General features: G+C 45.6%; 1 protein-coding gene across 2 annotated transcripts in view; it reads right to left on the bottom strand.

The window, feature by feature from the left end:
• SMC6 (structural maintenance of chromosomes 6) overlaps window positions 1-19,983 on the bottom strand; it is a 610,138-nt gene that overhangs the window by 84,600 nt on the left and 505,555 nt on the right. For both annotated transcript variants that reach the window (XM_069235972.1, XM_069235971.1), the window contains exon 24: window positions 15,252-15,357. In XM_069235972.1, coding sequence (XP_069092073.1) covers window positions 15,252-15,357 — 106 coding nt within the window. The remainder of the gene's footprint in view (window positions 1-15,251; window positions 15,358-19,983) is intronic.

A 19,983-nucleotide genomic window follows, 5' to 3' on the forward strand; every position in this document is an offset into this window, starting at 1 on the left:
TATGCTGCAGCCCATAGGGATCCCCTGGAACCCCCATTCCCTGGGTACCTAGGTACCATATACTAGGGACTTATAATGGGGCACCAGTGTGCCAATTGTGGGATGAAATACAGTGATAACAGTTACCAACAACTAAATTTAGGGGAGAGAGCATAACTACTGGAGTCCTGGTTAGCAGGATCCCAGTAGACACGTCAAACACACCGACTAACAGGCCAAAAGTGGGGGTTACCAAGCAAGAAATAGGCTACTTTCTTATAGTTGGTCACTCTGTGAGGTGATCCACCTATCAGAGGGGGTCAGGGACGTCATCTACCAGGCCTAACTAGTCAGATGCTCCCAGCGGCCTCTGCACATCTTATTTTCAAGATGGCAGAATCAAGTGGCTACCTGGCAGAGCTCTGTGCACCTCCCTAGGGGAGAAGATGGACAGGGGTGTGGTCACTCCCCTGTCCTTTGTGCAGTTTCAAGCCAGAGTGGGAAAGAGGGGTTCCTGAACTGGTACGAACCAGATTATGCAAGGAGGGCACCAAATGTGCCCTTCAAAGCAGCCTTGCGCATTCAGAGGCCACCCCTCTAAAGGGATCCATTTGCCTCTCTCCAGGCCAAGTAACACATTTTGCCCATCTGCTAGAATAGACTGTCTTGGTGGAGTGTCACCTGGCCGATAAAATAACATCCACCACCTATGGAGGGAGAGAAAAAGAACTCAGATTGCCCAGTTCAATCTCCAGGCATGTAAGGTGCAGGCTCTGGAGGTGGAGGTGTAGAACCTGCCCCTGCGACTGCGAGAGGAGGTCTGCCCTGAGAGGGAGACTGAGCGGAGGGCACAGTATGAGTTGGAGAAGATCTGAGTCCACACCTTCTTGGGCAATCCAGAGCTATGAAAATAACTTGAGCACGATCTTGGTGAATCTTCCTCAGAACCCGAGGAATCAAGGTTATGGGGGAAAACGCATAAAGTAACTGGTCGCACAGAGACATCTGAAACGCGTCTCCCAACGCTCCTTGCATCAGTTGACTGGAGGCAGCAGAACAATGGGCAATGCGCACACTCCTGAGTGGCAAACAGGTCTATCTGTGGAAAACCCCCACATCCAGAAGATGTGAAGGACCAGGTCTGGGTGGAGATGCCACCTGTGATCGGTCAAGAAATGCCGACTGAAACTGTCTGCACGAATGTTGAGGACCCCGGCCAGATTGATTGCTACTAAGCAAATCCAATGGCCCTGAGCCCAGGACCAGAGCCACAGTCTCTCTGCAGAAAAGGTACAACCCTACTCCTCCCGGCTTGTTGATGTACCACATCAGGGTAGTGTTGTCCGTCAAGACCTGAACTGACTGACAGACAGCGAAGGGACAGGAAGAAGGCCTTGAGAGCCAGAGGTATCGCCCGCAATTCTAACAGATTGATGTGAAACATCTGTTCCACTGGAGATCAAAGACCCTTGATCTGCAGGTCCCCCAGATGAGCTCCCCACCCTAGAGTGGAAGCATCCGTTATGACCATGGCCACCGGTAGTGGTAGAAGAAACGGCCTTCCTTGGGAAAGGTTGCAGTCCACAGCCCACCATCGTAGATCCACTGCGTCGTCTCTGAAGATGGTTATCGACTCCTCAAGATCCCCTTTGTGTTGAAACCACTGTCTGCGAGGCACCACTGGAGAGCCCTCATGTGCCAACGTGCTTGAGTGACCAACAGAATGTAAGAAGCGAACAGACCGAGCAGACATAGGACTGTTTTGAAACACTGTAATTCGTGCATGAATGTTCTGAATCCACTGAGGCGGAGGATAGGCCCGATTCAATGTTGTATCCAGTACTGCCCCTATGAACAGGAGGCTCTGAGAGGGCTCCAGGTGAGACTTGGGCACATTCACCGTAAAGCGCAGGTTGAACAACAACTGAGTTGTCAATTGCAGGAGATGCAGCACAAGCTCTGGGGACTTGGCTTTTATCAGCCAATCGTCCAGATACTTCCTTCCTTCTGAGATTTGCTGCAACTACCGCCATCACCTTCGTGAAGGCTCGAGGTGCGGAAGTAAGACCAAAAGGAAGGACCGCAAACTGGTAGTGTTGCGACCCTACCACATACTTCCTGTGTGACTTGAGAATGGAGATATGAAAGTAAGCATCCTGCAAGTCGACAGACACCATCCAATCCTTTTTGTTCAACGCCAGAAACACCTGCGTTAGAGTCAGCATTTTGAATTTCTCCTGTTTGAGGAACCAATTCAAAATCCTCAGATCCAGGATAGGCCTCAATCAACCATCCTTCTCGGGAATCGGGAAATATCTCGAATAGCAACCCTGACCCCTTTCCTGCTCTGGAACCAACTCCACTGCACCTTTTGATAAAAGGACTTGAACCGCCTGCTGCAGCAACAAGAGATGATCTTCTGAACCAAACGAAGGACAGGGAGGGAAGGGAGGGGGAAACTCCCGAAAGGGAAATGCATAACCTGTCCCCCACAATATTTAGTACCCAAGAGCCCAATGTGACTAACTCCCACTCGTGGAGAAAATGATGAAATATCCTGCCCCCTAAGGGAGAAGCATGTCTTAAAATGGATGGAAAACTAGGGCTGCTTTCCCTGTTGTGCTCCCCCAGAGGAAGAGGATGAGGTGGGGTGCTGCTGGGTGCCTCCTTGCTGTCCTAATCCTCCCTCGCCCTCTAAAATATCTATAGAAGGTTGGCAGGTTGTTTAGTTGTGGACTGAGGTGTCCGACAAAAAGCGGCTCCACGGCCAAACCCCCCAAACCTTCGAAAGGATCTGAAAGGAGTAGATGTGGAAGCCTGCAGTCCCAAAGATCTCGCTGTGGCCCTACTATCTTTAAAGCGCTCTAAAGCAGAGTCCGCTTTGGCCCCAAACAACTTTTCACCATCAAAAGGGAGGTCCAATAAAGTTGTCTGTCCATCAGTCAAAAACCCAGAAGACCTTAGCCACACATGTCTCCTGGTGGCCACTGAAGTACCCATGGCCCTGGCCACTGAGTCTACTGTATCCAGACCAGACTGGATGATCTGTTTGGCCGCAGCTTCGGTGTCCAACAGGAGCTCGTCGAACTGCCCCTGCATATCCTGCGGCAAGTTAGGCACCAAAGCTCTAGTCGCGTCCATCAGGGCATGCCCATATCTACCCAGCACACAGGTGTCATTGACCTGTTTTAGGGCCATACTGCAGTATGAGAAAGTCTTTTTAGCTGCTTGCTCCATCCTCTTGGACTCCCTGTCCAATGGAGTAGGCGGAAAGGAACCAGTTGCAGAACGAGACAAACAAGAAGCCTGGACCACCAAGCTCTCAGGAGTCGGACGCTGGGATAAAAATCCTAGATCCCCAGGAGCAACCCTGTACCTCCTTGCTACAGTTCTGGAAACAGCTGGCAACGTAACAGGGCTTTCTCCAAACCTCCAAAATAGGCTCCGTAGTGAAGGAAGGATGTAATACCTCAGTTAAAATGTTTGTTTTAACTTCAGAAGATGGCAATGGAAGCTCCAAATAATCTGTAGCCTTCTTTATGGCAGAATGATATGAAGCCGCCTCTTCTATAAATTCACCCAGGGATAAAAGATCCCACTCGGGAGGTATCCAGTCCAGTATTCGAGTCCAGACCTTGAAACTCTCCCAAGGGCTCAGAATTCTCTCCTTCCTCCAATAATTGTCTCGGATATTCTTGCTCTTCGAAGAGCCTCAACGCTCTCCTCCTCAACCCCAGCCTGACCTCCAAACTTGCCGTCGACAGAGTTTGCAGACGTCGACGACACCAGCTTCAAGACAGATGGGTGTAGTAAAGGAAAAGAAGGCGATGCACTCCGTCCTGCCTGGGAACTATCCGGCACCAGAGTTGACTCCATCGGCATATGAGGCAACGTCATTGGGGCTGAACCGGCACCCTCAGCCTGATAGAAAGGCACAAACGGAACTGACTTGTATGGAGCTGGAGAGCCCAAGGAGAATGCCAATGGACCCGTGGGACCAGCCGGTGCACCAGCAGGGACCATAGCCTTATTAAAAATACTGAACATTGCATTCTGAAAAGCCGTTAGATCTGCTCCTGGAGTCGGGAAGACAGGAAACCTTTGTTCTTCGTGCAGCGCTTGGGTCGGATCCGGAACCTGTGCCACCGACTCCTGAACCAACCCAGGTGAAAAATGAGTTGGAGGTCTCGCCGGGAACTTGACCACCTCGATGAGTGATGGCGCTGGAGAAGCCTGAGGACTTTGACCTCCCACGCCGTACGATTTTGTCTAGAGGGAGACCGAGATCGAGACCGATCTCTAGAAGAATGACATCGAGACTCATGCCGGCGCCACTTCTTGTGTTACCTTGACAACTTTTGGGATGGCGAGTCCCTTGTCTTGGAACTTCGGTGTCTTCTGTGTCCTTTCTTAACTTTTGCTAAGAAGAGCTTAGCTTCTCTTTCTTTCAATGCCTTTGGGTTCACCCTTTGGCAAGACACGCACTTTTCCACTTCGTGGTCCAAACTAAGACATCATAAACAGTCTTCATGAGGGTCCGTGACTGACATACGACCCCGCACTCATGACAATGCTTAAACCCGGACTTCTTAGGAGGAGACATTTTAACAGGTACAATAAGACACCTTCGAAAGTGTAGCTTCTCGAGAGCTAGGAGAAAACCATTAGCGTCAAAGGCACGGAAAAAAGGGAACTGACATCAGCACACCGGCGAGGACCTCTTATTGCCAGTGTGACATCCTCGTTGACGTGAAGAGCTGGGAAGAAAGTTTCCGTTGAATGCTGGCGCATTGGGAGAATTCATAAGGTGAGGAATCCACAGGTAGTTGTATCCATCAGAAAGGGTGCATGCACCATTTCACGCAGGATGCAATGGCAGGCCTGCAGACACAGTTTGCATGGGCTCCCATGGGTGGCAAAATACATGCTGCAGCCCATGGGAGACCCCTGGTGTACTAATGCCCGGGGTACCTAAGTACCATATACTAGGGGCTTAGCTGGGTGCACCAGTATGCCATTTGTGTTTGTAAAACGTTTACCAGCAGCCATATTTAGAGGAGAGAGAACAGCCACTGGGGTCTTGGTTAGCAGGATCCCACTGAACTACAGTCTAAACACACTGACACCAGGCAAAAAGTGAAGTAACTATGCTAGAAAGATGGCACTTTCCTACAGGAGCCTTCTAGGAAACTCGACCGAGCAGAATTGCTTATACTACATTTTTTCCTGGTTAGGAAAAGTTATCCCATTGCTGGAATACCCACTCTACCACCTGCCATTCTTGATCCACAAAACTTTACTGGCTGAGATAATCAATCAAGACATTTAAAGATACTACCAGGTGGGTTCATCAACAGAGAAATTCCCTGACAATCCAGCTATTTGTAGCAGTGTAGCATCGACTGGGACAAGGGATACGACCGCACCCAACCCTGCTTGTTGCAGTACCACATGGTGGTGGTGCAGTCCTTGAGCACCTGCAACAGCCTTCCTTTAATGGTGGGCAAGATGGACTTCTATGCTTAACAGATCAACCTGGCAAGGAACTTGGTTATTAGTGGGAGCCCCCTTCAAATAATAAACACAAACTTTGTAGGGTGAACCATAAAAGACATTAAATAAATCTATGCTTAACCCTCTAGTAGCTTGGCACAAAAACACTCTGTCTTAACAGAAAGGCAATGAGTAATGTATTTGTCTACATTTAAACAGTAAGAAAGGGAAAATTCAACACAAGAAATATCCCAAACCAGTGTAGAGCAAAATGTAAAAAATAAAATGACACCAAAACAACAAAAATCCAATAAGTAGTTGTGACCCCTGATGACCTCCTCAAAGATGTCTATGACAGCAAACTAAAAATCATCCTGTCCCTTTGAACTGCAAGTAGTGCCTGTGGGCCTGCAGGGTGGGGATATAGAGATATATATCCTACAAATCCAATGCCACCATTCAAGTCTCCAGGGTCTATGGCAGATAGGACCTGCCTTAGAGTGAGCATCTTGAATAAGTCCTTCTTCAGGAAGGCGTTGAGAGGGTCTAGATTTAAAACGGAATGAAGGCCTCCATACTCCTTCGGCAAAAGGAAGTAGCAGGAATAGTACTCAACTTCCACTTGCAAGGACGGAACCCTTCTTTGGCCCCTTTGGCCAATAGTGCTTGCACTTCTTGTTCTAAGACGGGCAGGTGGTCCTCCTTTTCAGCTGCACTGATGGGTGTGCGAGGTGCGCCGGGATGGAGAGAAATGGGAGGGGATGGCCTTGATGTGCAATTTGGAAGGCCTACTTGTCTGAAATGACGGCTTGCCACGTTTAGAGGAAATATCGGATCCTGTCTCAAACAGGGTGGCTTTGTGCAGGTCAGGGCACAGTAAAGCAGTTTTGCAGCTGCGGATGCTGGAGGAGCAGGGGGCTAAGCTGTACTCTGTCCCTACTGTCCTAAGTGCCGTCAATGTGACCTGTAGCCTCAGTCAAGAGAGCTGAAAGGCCTGCTGGGCTTGGCACTGGCGAAACGCATCTCCTCTGCCATAGCTATGAAGGGGTAAAATTGTTGGAATTGTCTGGTGGGGGAAGAAAGACCAAAAGAACATGCTGTGGCCCTGCTATCCCTAATTTGTTCCCGGGCCAAATCTGTCTTGTTGGCCAAAGGACAAGAGGCATTGAACAGCATATCCATCAAAGATACATAGACATCTCCAGAGATGCTGCAGACCTCAAATTGTGTGGTGCTGAAGTGCCGCACTGGTACGCATAGCTCAATCTAAGCAATCTGTCATGTCTAAGCCAGAACTAATATAACTGATGTTGCTGCATTGTAACCATCCTGAATAGCATGAGTAAGAGAATGTTGTTCGGGACAGATGGTAAAACGTGATGCGTCCCAAAGTGCATGGGAGTAGCGGCCTAGACGACAGCTGACTTCAGAGGAGTCTCATAGAGGAGAACATTCACTGGCCAAATGTTTGTATTCGGTTTGACTCAGAGTTAGGCAGGGTAGTAGGGAAGGCATTGAGATGAACCTTACTAGTGGAAGCCTGTTCCAGCAAACTCTGGTGTCAGATGTTGCTTAACTAAGGCTGAGTCGCTCAGAGCAGGGCAATGGTAACAATTGACCTGCCTATTAGCAGGTGGACCTGAACATGGTATTGCCCAAGTGCCCAGAAGGGTAATGGCAACGGAGGTATTGCAGGCTCCAAACCTGTGGAAATATGCAGCCCACTGGCATCTTGGAGTTCTTCATACCAGTTTTCCCCCATCACATCGTAAGATATAATTATACCCTTCATCATAAGTGTCATTGCTTGAGTCAGTCCCAAAAAGACTGGGTAGAAATTGGGCAGTACCACGTGGTAAGTAAAAAGTTTCTGAATCGGAAGACTGCCTGTTGACTTCATGCTGGTCGGAGCTGGGCGTGGCCTCAGGTGACAAGGATTCTGCTGAGTCAGATGGCATATTGGGCTGCAAATCCGCCAAAGGCAGCATCTGTAATGGTGTTAGTGCAAAGGCAATCAATGCAGGTGGTAGCGATGGAACTGAACCCGATATGGGTTAAAGAGGCACAGAAGTGCTGAGGGAACACCCACCAGCAGAAGTCCAACTGTAGGCCGCTGCGGATCCTTGAAGTTCTAAGGTGTGTCAAAGGGAACAAGTAACGTGCCAAAGATAAACAGCATGGCCTCTCTGAAGGTTTCTACTTGCTTGCTTGTGTGACATCACTGATGGACCTGGAAACTCAGGGGCTGCATTGGGCCTGGACTAAGAATCAGCTCCAGTAGAGACCAAGAGCATGACCGGGAGGTACTCCGATGCCCTAGCATCCTCACTGAGATCCCAGTGGCAGAAAGGAGCCAATTCCTCTTGCTTGGACTTACGCAAAGACTTCAATGCAATGAAGATCAGCCATTGAAACTGGACCTTCCTTTTGACTATCACCGGTCACGGTCAGGAGTCTTGTGTTTAGTGACATCGAATTTGGCTTTGCCGTCCCGTATGGCCTTCAGGTTCACCTTGGCTTAGTCGTCGAGGCCCCAGAGTCATGCTATGACCACAGGCATGCCTTATGGGGTTCTCTCACATTCATTTGTTTGTGACAGTGTCTAAAAGTGTGAATACTGTCATTTTGGGAGGTGACATAATGGCGCACACACAAAAAATAGAATTTTGGTTGAAAAATACTCGTGAAAGACAAAGGCGGTAGAGCTCCATATCCAATTTCGGAAGGCACGGAGAGAAAGGAACTGCCATCAGCATGCACGGGTGGTGCTTACATGAAGCTCCGCTTGTCACTTCCATAGAGGAACATCATCAGTATAGAGCCTGGTGTGCAGGAGAGCTACTTTTAAGTTTCAGGATCATGTCTGGCCTAGAGTGAGTACTCAGAAGGTAAGCAATCTGGGGTTAGAGGTATGCATCAGAAATGTAAGCTTTTCACAGCTAAAGAAACAAGCTCGAAAGCCAAAGAAGACTCACAAGACAATGGATATGCAAACATGACAGGTGAACCTCTCAGAGATGACATAATCACTGCACTTTAACTCATTAACTTCCAGAAATAGACAGTCAGTGGAGTATAAATACATCTTCCATTATATTCCACTTCCATTAAGTGTTGTCTGGGTTAGAGTGCTTGATCCCTTCCGTATTGCAGCAGCAGAAGGGTGCCATATTACAATTTCCTTTTGATGACATTGATTGAGGCTGTTTCACTTTGCACCTAGGTGGATGTGCAAATGGCTGTGACTTTTATAGCTTCATAGGCCACATCTCCTATTCCAGACTAACCAATACTCAGAATAAATTAATTTTTATTGGGTTATGTGTTATAGTTCATAGGGGTAGGTGTGATCCTTCCAGATGTGTAGGCCTGCGACAAAGAAGAACTTCCTTCTTCTGCATTTGTTTTAGGGACCACTTAGAGGCTGCCTTGATCATAGTAGTGTGTGCATCATGATGAATGATGAGGTTTCACATTTTACGTGCCTCTGTACAAGTAGGCTTCTGTAGGAGAGGAAAAGTACTGAATGGTTATGCAATAACGTGGTCAACTTGGTTACAAAAGATGCATTGCCTGGCACAAAGGGAATTCAGGGAATATAGATATTAATAGGAATATGAGAAGTACTGATGGCACAAGTTGCGCACAGACTTGTTAATGGGGGTTACTTGTGGGACGTCAATATAAAGATTAGTTTATGGGGGTATCTGCCATATGACTGCCCTACAATGAGGTAACTGACCGTGTCATGGTTACAAATGATGTAATGATACTGACAAGCAAATATCTGTGAACAAATGCGTTTATTTACTACCTTCTCTACCTCCAAAACATCCAGAATTTACACTGCACCCCTTTCAAACTTCACAGGATAGCATTGGTTTCATGTTATACCTTTCGTTCTAAAGATACTTTGCTGGACATGTGCATCAAATTCTCATTTCTGTAGAGAAGGATGTATTAGAAGGGCTCCAATCAGAAAGCACTTTGTGAGCTGTTATGAGAGGTTTCTTTATTCAGGGATACCCCATGGGATTTTGCTGACTGGTCACTGCCAGTCATTTGGAGTCAATGTCATAAATAGGTACACACGACATGTTAAGAATTATAGTGAAAGTCAGTGAGGACTAAGGTGCTAGTTTAAAAATCTATAACCTGGAGAAAGAAACATACCTTTTATAAAATGCTTAGTGAAATCTGGTGCTACATAGTGCCTTATGTCCAAGTGATTAATGAAAACCTGCTGATAATTTACTGTGTCTTTAATACACTTCTTCAATGTCAAGCCTACAGAACTAAACTGAAGGAGTCTGGAGTTCACTTAACTTAAGACTATGCCTGTCGAAGGAAAAAAACTAAGGGAACCATAAGAAGGGATGGGGCAACATCAAACACGTGACAGCCTAGAACTAACAGGATAAAACAAACTACCTGAGAGAGACTTCTAGCCACAGATTCTTTAACTTAGAATATTTCCAGTCGTAAAACTGGATTAAGACGTTTTTGACCAAATTGCCCTTGCACACTGGTAGGTGGTGACATTTGGCTCTGCATGGCATAGTCCACACTAGAAGTGACATGCGTGATGGCTATATAGGTGTGACTTCAGCATGCTGACCTCAAATCCAGATCTCACTTCCCTTGGTCATTTTCTGACTGGTTTCGACCCTTCTGTCAATGACTGGTGAGCTATTTTTGCTTTTTTGACAGAAATGTCCCTGAAAAAACCCTCTGGATTTAAGCCTTGTGGAGACTGTCATCGACAGATGTTAGTGACAGTCTCCCATCTTGTTTGTGGTGCCTTGAAAAGGACCATGACTCTGCATCGTCTGTGGAGTGCAGAACCATAAACCTGAAGGCCATCCAAGAGCAGGCCATGTAGGTTTTGGCCTCTTGTCATACAACTCCACACCACTGGAAGTCCTGTTCACGTGGGGCGTCTCAGGACCGGTGGCATCGGTTCTCGTCCCACTCCAGGACTTCTGTCCCACAAGAATTCGTCAAAGCTCTCTTCAACTTCTCCATGTGGCTCCCACTGTTGTGACGATGCTCAGGAACAGCACAACAAGTTCCAGAACTGAGCTACCCCATCCCAACTTTGCAAATCTTATGAGACCATGAGCCTCATTTGTGGCTGGTCGAACCCCCATGGTTCACCTTCAGGTCCCATGGGTTTGGAAGGGTCTTTGACCGGAGCTCCACTGGCTGGTTCACCCGTGGCAACAGCCGACCCTTTAGGATCCATTGGTAGATCCAGATAGGCCCGACCGTGACCTACTTTAAGGAGCATTGCAGGGGCATCATTCCTGGTTGTGTCAACACCAAACCCATCATGATTCTGACTCCAATACGGAGCCAGACCGGCATCATACTATGTCGGTTTTGGTGCCAACTAGGCCTACAGGGCCGGAATTAGAGACTGAGCACTATTATACTGAAGGGCTCACTGAGGAACATGAATGGAGGGTATCTGAGGATCCCTTCCCCTATCCCAAACCCCTAGCAGACATCATTTTTGATAACAACTGGTATGAGGACTGGTGGCCCAGAGGGCAGCTGAGTTCCTGTACCTTCAGCTACCCAGGGTTCAAGTCAAATACAGACGGAGGTGCTTCAACTGGGAGTATCCCCATCAGGACATTTACTACCCTTCAATGAAGCCCTCACTGATGGCCTGGGCCAAGCCCTGTACAGCCACTCCTGTGCACACTGCCATCGTCCTGCTCCAGAGACCCAGCCTTCCTCTCCCAGCTCCCCAACCCTGACAGCCTGGTGGTTCTAGCTTCAACTTTCCAGATTAATCCGGGTGCATTCCCCACCATTCCACCGGATAGGGAATCCAAGAGGCTGGACACCTTTAGAAACAGAACTTTCTTCTTCCAGCAGCCTGGCACTGCAGTCCATGAAAATCACATGTTTATTGGGCTGCTATTTCCATACCTTGTGGGATAATGTAGTGTAAGTGCTGCCTATGGTCTCAATGAGGCCCGGACCATGCTTTTCCAAACTATTGCTAATGGGCAAGACGGAGCAAAGTTCACAATACGATGCAAGATGTATTCGACCTAGTCACCTGACAGAGCCATTGCTTCTTTGGTGGCACAGGAATACTGGAAGTTTGAGGGATGTCCAAGCCTTACATATGGAAATGCCCTGCGATGGAACCTGTCTCTTCAGAGACAAAGTTGATTCTGCCTTGGAACAATCTAAAGACAGTGGGACCACTGCTAGGATGACAGCCTTATTCCATCCTACGTCCCTTCTGTGGCTAAGGAAGAAGCTATCAGCCACAACCTTTCCCATCTAGCCACCATGACCAGCAGGCTCAGTCCTTTCATGGCCATGGGTCCCACAAGCCTCGTGGGGCCCAAAGTCAGATGTCTGACTAATCCGCACCTCCCAACCCCCAAGCAGCCGCACAATACAAGCCTCTTTAGTTTGCCCACAATCCAATATAGGCACCCGGTTAGCGTGAAATCAAATAGCATCTGTACCAGTGGAGGGACATAACATCGACAACCAGCTTATACCCTTCCATTCCAACAAACCCTACCATCACTCCCTCTATCTATTCCCCAGATTGGCTGACTGAAGGCCATTGTGTGCCATTGCGACAGGAAGTATTGGCCTTTAAGGCCAAATGAGCCATTGAGAGGGTACCAGCACTAGAAATAAGTCATGGTTGATACAGACGCTAGTTTCTGGTGCCAAAGAAGGACAGATGCCTCTCTACAATCCTAGATCTGTGCCCTCCCAACTTCTTCTGTAAAAAGGAAAAATTCAAGATGTTTACCCTGGCTCAGGTCTTATCTGCCCTCGACTGTGGAGACTAGACGGTAACTTAGGATTTGCTGGATGCTTATTTTCACATCTCCATCCTGACTGCCCAAAGGCATTACTTGTAGTGCACTGTGGGGCAGGGGAATTATCGGTGCGCTGTGCTCTCCTTCAGTCTTACCAGTGAACCTCAGGTGTTCACCAAGGTGATGGCAGTGGTTGCAGCACATCCGCAGAGGTTAGGTGTTCCAGTCTTCCCCTACCTCTACAACTGCCTGTTAAAGGCGGGATCACCCCAGGCAGTTGTTTTCCACCTCCAGTCTGCAGTGAACTTCTGGGGTTCACTATCAACATTCCAAAGTTACACCTGAATCCTCTCTCAGATGTTACCTTCCATTGGAACTGTTCTGGATACAGTGCAATTTGGGCTTATCCTCTGAAACAGCGAGTCCAGGATATTCAAGCTATGAGTCTGACGTTTCAGCCTCGGTCCTGGATTTGAGTGAGACTGATTTTGAGGCTACTGGGTCTGATTGCCTCCTGCATCTTATTGTTAAAACATGCCTGATGGCACATGCGATCTCTGCAGTGGGACTTGAACACCCAGTGGGCACAGCATAAGAGGAATCTCTCTAACCTGGTACAGATTTCGGAGGGAATTGCAAAAGACTTGCAGTGGTGGATCAAGGATTACAATTTGGTCAAATGCAGACTTCACTCTCTTTCTCCCACCCAGAGCTCACAGTAGTGACAGCTGTGTCACTTTTGGGTTGGGCAGCCACCTGGGAGACGTGGAGATAAGAAACCTCTTGTCTCCCGCAGAGTCTCAGCTCCATATCAATCTGCTGGAACTAAGTGCAATCCATCTGGCATTGAAAACCTTTCTTCCTTCCATTAAGGAAAGGCTAGTTCAGTTGTTCGCGGACAACACCACTGCCATGCTGTATTGCAACAAACAGCGTGGGGTGGGGTTGTGGAACCTATGTCAAGAGGCCCTAAATCTCTCTGGACATGACTGGAACATAAGGACATATTCCTGGTGGTTCAACATTTGACAGGCTCTCTGAACACTAGGGCAGGCAAACTCAGCCATTGATGCCTAGTGGATCATGAACAGAGTCTTCATTTGGAGGTGGTGCAAGGCCTCTTCCAAGACTGGAGAGAGACTTGATTAGATCTGTTCACCACAGTCGAGTATAGGCAATGTCAGCACTTCTGCAGCCTGGAGCTTCCAAGGCCGCTACAGCTCGAAGATGCATTTAATTATGAGTGGGGCTCAGGACTCCTATACACCTCTTAACCAATACCACTACTGTGCAGAGTTCTCAATAAGATCAAGAACGACTGGGCCCAAGACATCTTAGTGGCTCCAGACTGAGCATAGAGAATATGGTGCCCTGAACTCCTCAGCATGGGCCTCTACCCTCAAGTTACACTGCCCCTACGGGTGGACATTCTATTACAGCAACAGGGCAGGGTACTGCACCTAAATCTGTCCACTCTACACCTTCATGCGTGGAGATTGAGAGGCGACAGTTGAGGGTGTTTGATCTCCCTCCCAAAGTATGTGATGTCATTCTGGCAACCAAGCATTCTTCTACCAAAATCATCTACGCCTGCCAATGGGACAAGTTTGTGTTGTGGTGCACATCTAAATCTATTGACCCTCTGTCTGGTTCTTGTCTGAAGACCTCCTCTTCATTTTATCCCTAGCCCGGCAAGGCATTGCTCTGGGTACAGTAAAAGGATTCCTGTCTGTCATTTCTGCTTTTCTACTGCTGCCAGATCAATCTTCCCTGTTTAAGTCACCGGTTTCGATTAGATTCTTAAAAGCTTGCAAACTACACCCTACACCATGCCCTAATGGAATTTGAATTTAGTTTGAACTTTTCTCATGTGGTCACCCTTTGGGCCCATGCACAGTTGCCTCTAAGGCTTCTCACAATTAAGACTGTCTTCCTTATGGTGATAACATCTGCCAGGATGGTTAGCGAGTTACAAGCACTTTCGCTTTACCCTCCCTACACTTAATTTTTTCCCAGACAAATTGGTGTCAAGAACTTGGGTATCCTACTTACCAAAGGTAGTGAAACCTTTTCACATTGGCAGAGCATCACACTGCCTACCATTTTCCCCCTCCTAATCCCCATAAAGAAGAGGAGAGATTCCACAGTCTATATCTAAAAAAGAGCATCATCATTCTACAGTTATTGTACCAAATATTTTTAGGTGAACTATCAACTCTTTGTCGGATTTGCAGGGGCAAAGAACGGGAGACAATTCAAAAGACAACCATTTCCTGATGGATCGTTCTTTGCATTAAAATCTGCTAAGCAATGGGCAAGAAACTGGCACCTTATGGTTTAAGCGCTCACTCCATCAGAGGTAAAGCTGCGACCACTGATTCAGCTAGAGAAGTCCCAATTTTGAAGTGGTCAGTCAGCTATGTGGGCATCGCTGCACACATTTGACAAACACTACTGAGATATTGCTTTGGTATCTATTCTAAGGTGAGGTACCGCGCTTCCAGCGTGGATGATGGAGCTGAACGGCGCCAACTACCGGCGCACAGGGGTAATTTCAAGATCCAGTCTGACGCCTGCAAATATTCTAAGGTAAGGAATCTGCGGCTAGACAGAGTCTCTACCAGATAAAGCGTTACCAAAGGTAAGTAACTTTTGCTACTCTAAGGAACAAAATGCTTTTTAAACTCTCTTGGTTTTGTAAAGGGCTTAAATTACAATTACTGGCTGCATGTTTGTTAGCAAAAGTGGAGAATTAAAAAGCATGGCGAGCTGATGTCTCTTGAAAGAGCTGGGCCATTCACCAATGGAGAGGCAGTTCAGGTGATGGGAATTGCTGAAGAAATGTTCACACAGAAGCCCATATTACATAATGGATCAGTGTTGAAGTCGTTGAAACAACTGTATTAAATCCCAAGCAGAATGCTCCACATAAACAACTTTAATTAAAGAATAACTGTTAAAGCCATTATGACATACCGTTATTGAAAGAGTCTCATTCTTGTGGTCGAAATTAATTTTTCCAGAGTAAGCTCGCTGGGACAATAATGAGTCAAAGTAGAACTTGCATCTTAAAGTGAGACACCTTTCAAGTAAAGAGTAAAAGTAGATATGCAAAACAAAAATGAATGTCAATTTGAGCAAGAGTATAGAAATAATTTAGAAACATACATACAACCGTACATTTCCAAGGACAAGAAAAGAAAACAATAATAGCTCCTTTAAATGTGTTCTTTAACATTCGTTTTGCAATATTAAGAAAAACATGACAGGTAATCAATTCTGAATATCATATTACTCATACTTATTTCATACTGCAAATTATTGAGCTATGACTCCATCAATTGCACTGAGAAGCCCTTCTGGATATCACTGAAAAAAGACTGAATTAACACATCTGGTTTAAACAGTAATATTTGAGGGAGGTCTGAGACTTGTTGGAAATTATCTCATGACACATTTACTATCTCAAGTCCTCCCTCCTGCTGAGAGCAGATTTGTAATCGAATTGGTAAGGCTGAACAAGAAAGGATTTGAGGAATGTACTTTAACACACTATTGTCTAGCATCTATCAAAACGCACAAAAAGGACATTACCTACATACAATTTTCAATATTTATCTTGAAACAACCCTGCACCGCAGATTTACCTCTTCATGATATACATTTCAGTACTAGATGAGGTGAAAAAAAGTTTTATTCCCCACCACTCAAACTTTATATTTTAAAAGATTAGGGCAATTTGTGATTACATGTCAAGGAAAACAGTTATAAGACAACTTGTTAAGAAGTATGGCACTGCAAATATTTGGCCCTATCATTTATTTTTGAAAGTTACCCTTAGCACTGTAAAATAACATCCATAAAGTAGTCACATCTCATCAGCGTCAGTTATGAAAATGCACAGAGATCATCTGGAATTAAGGAAGGAATCTGACAAATGAAATTACATTGTGATATCTCCCGAGTACCCAAACAGTTGCAGCCTCGGACCCTTATACTTGGTGATAGTTGAAGTATAACTGCGTAATAGGGCAAGCATTTTACTTTTCAATGGACAGCCCTTTTAATGTAATAATATGGTTTTCACCCTTAAAAGATGAAGAAAAATACAAATTAGGCAATTCAGTTAACTACAATGATTGTCAAAAGACTCTAATAACATTCAGTTTCATAAAATTGTTTAAGATAAAACATCAAATAATTTTGTGTACACTAAAACTGAAAAATACTGTGATAGCCACTAAAAATATTCTATCCTTACTAAAAACCTCAAACTGAAAGAATTAAGACAGTCAGATGTACCCTAAGGTAGATAAAGGAACCTTTTGAAAACTGTAAAACTTCTATTCAAAGAGGATTGTCATCAAGACAGCAAATGAAAATTGTGGCCACCAGGTAGACATTACCTACATTAAGATTGATTATAACCTCTCCTAAGGGGGCAAATGAGACCATACTTTTGAGGAAGAACAGCTAAAGGTTGTTCTTGTATTGAAATCAAGTTACTTACCTTCAGTAATGCCTTTTCTGGTGCAGACTATCAAATCGCAGATTTCTTATCTTAGATTACTTCCCAGGCATTAAACTGGGTCTAGAAATTTTTGAGCAGTACTTCTGCAGGGAGGTGGCATCAGATGGCTCTGTGTCAACATCGTCCACGCTAGAAGTGACATCCGCGTTGCCTATATAGGCGCCACCCGGGCCAGATGACATTAGTTTCTTTTGGGACTATTTCTGCAGCAAAAACACAGAGCCACCAGATCTAATGGATGAAGGACTATATTGTAGAATGGGAAGAATCAAAGGGTCTGTGAGGAATCTGTAGTTAGACAGTGTCTCTAGAAGAAAAGGTGTTATCACAGGTAAGTAACTGGTTCTTCTGATGAACAAGTTGCTTACCTTCGGTAATGCCGTATCTGGTACAGACTCTGGGCCTCATTTAAATCTTGACGGGATTTTTGCCACCCAGCTCCGTTAAGTCGATGGAGTTCTGTCCGCCATATTTAGATGTATTGCGACTGAACCGCTGAACGCCGTGACTCAGCGCTCTTCCTAGCCGTCAGGGCGATTTGCTCCTGCCAATCATATTTAGATGTTACATTTCTGAGACGTTGTTCTGGCAGTGGACTGATGACGTAAGGAGACCGTCACGGGAGCCAATGTACATTGTACAATAGCAGTGGCCAGAGCAACTAAGGCAAGTAACACTCACCCCCATGGAAATTAGTCATATCTGTCCACCTGCATTACACAACACACTACATGCACACTATGATCCATTGCCATACCTCCACAACTACATGCAGAAAACACACGTCATACACCCTAAAACAAAACATACACACACTATGGCACCTGCATTCAAAACAACCACCACAATGACCCATTCAACTACACAAACACACTCACACAAAAGCACATCTACATAGATCACAACAACCACAACACAACACTCACCTGAACATTGCACAAAGCAAAACAACCAAACACAAACAAGCATCAGACCCACATGCAAGTGGCACACATACAGACACACCCACATCACCCACTTGAGCTCCCTCTGCCTCAACCAGCCAATACACACACACACACACACACACACACACACACATACACACACAGACTCACATACACAACTGGAAGTACAATTTGACAAACATTCTTTTGGTAATGAATACTTACACCAAAATAGAAATTGTGTATGTCATCAATTTGTGACATATACAGGTGTGTCCCCATTAATGTCTGACATGGGTGTTTTACAGACATATGCATGTCACAAGGTATTCTTTTTAAATATTACTGTGACGTATATTTCTGCAGTGGTCTGAGTTAATGTGAAGTGACTAAGTAACATACGCAAGTAATGCAGCATGCTACCCTCGAGTCTGGCGATGACAGGGTTGTGTGTCCTCTGTGGTCCAGTGACAGCAGCAAGGGCAGGTCTTGTCCTGTCAAAAATGGAAGTGGAAATGGGGGAATAAGGCATGTTTTTACCTAACTTTCCTTCCAATCCGCCAACTCAGGTGTGGAGGTTACACAGCCAGAGTTGCAGGAACAGTGGCTGGAGTCCCCCCCGCCAGCCACTATTTCCAGTGGCACTGTCGACGCTGGTGGAGATTCCTGGCAGAGTCAGCGGGACTCGGGCTTTCTTTCATCTATGGTCCCGCCACCATCTAAAGGGTGGGTGGACCTCCAAGGCGGTGGACGGCGGGATCGTTACATCCAAGATCTAAATCAGGCCCTGTATCTAGCCGCAGATTCCTTAACTTAGAATAATCCCCATGCATCAGAGCTGTTCTGGAAATCTTTTGTGAGCAGCGCCCCTGCGCGCTAGTAGGTGTCATTGTTCGGTTTCAAGTGCAGGCCTTGAAAATTCCACGCACTATGACGAGTCATTTTATCAGGTGGAATTTTTTTAAAGACCTATTTGATCCTTCTGGCGAGTTGGCAAAGAACAGGTGTTCTCTTAAGTCAGAAAGTGAAGTAGACATTTAGATCTTCTTGTCACATTTGCTTTTTGTTCAGAGACAGATGTCAAAAGTCAGTTTGTCTTACAATAAATTTTCCTTCTGACTGCAGAGTTCCAGGATTTTGTCAGTTTTTCCTAACAACATTTAAATAGTTAAGTCAACTGTACAAACATTTCAAAATATATTTCAGTAGTTGTAAAAGCCCATTATTTGTACTTCTGTGTGATGATAAAAAATATTTTAATAGGATGAAAATGATTCAGAACACTTTACTTGGTGATGTGCAAAGAATAAATGTTTTCTGAAACCTGACTTTCACAGATTTGTTAGTACATTGAATAGTTTTTATCAATAAAGCTGGAAGTTAGCGGGAAGGTTTTTGGACATTTCATGCAAATTTTCTCTCTATAAATGACAGTGGGCAATCACATCATGCTTTAGTAATATATATATTAAAAATGACTGTTTAAACATAAACGTAGAAACACTCCTGCCCTGGTAGCAATGGTATTAGTAAGCTAAGAGGCAAGTAATGGATCATATTCCCCCTGTATGTGGGGTAGGTTCTTTTTATACATGGGGCAAATGTTTAGTACACTTAATCAAACAAATAAGTTTTTTTGTACAGAAGAAATGATGAACTCACATATTTGAAGGTATGCTCATATGAGAGAATGAAGAAAAAGGAGACTCTGTAAAGTAAAATATTTGTCTAGGATCACACAATTGAGACCCGTTTATGGGTCAAGTACATTGCAGTTATGGTTGAGTAGCTTATTCAAGTTACTCGTCCTGCAGGTCTAGTAACATTTGTATGATTTTTCTAGGCATGAGTGGCCCTATCCACGTCACAAGTGATGTGTGTGGTACCATTACAGGCGTATCTGCAGCGTGATGACGACTGTTTATTTTTGCAACTTTCCATGCCAGAAACACAGAGCCACAAAAAACTCAGACCACTACTGTTTAAAGCTGGTGCCATTAAAAGAGAAACAACTCTTTTCTCTGAAATCTGCTCAGAGAACAAGGAGGATGTGTGGGTGAGTGAGGAATCTGTGGCTAGATGAACTTGTACCAGATAAGGTGTTAGCAAAGTTAAGTTGCTTGTTTATCTGACAGAGACTTCTAGCCGCAAATTCCTTACCTAAGAATAGACACCCACACAATACCTCCCCAGGGGTGGAGCTGCAACATAGATTATACTAGGAAATCTTGTAGGACCAAACGGGCAAAAT

The sequence above is a fragment of the Pleurodeles waltl genome, chromosome 5 (genome assembly GCF_031143425.1).
Source record: "Pleurodeles waltl isolate 20211129_DDA chromosome 5, aPleWal1.hap1.20221129, whole genome shotgun sequence".
In the NCBI taxonomy this organism is placed as follows: Eukaryota; Metazoa; Chordata; class Amphibia; order Caudata; family Salamandridae; genus Pleurodeles; species Pleurodeles waltl.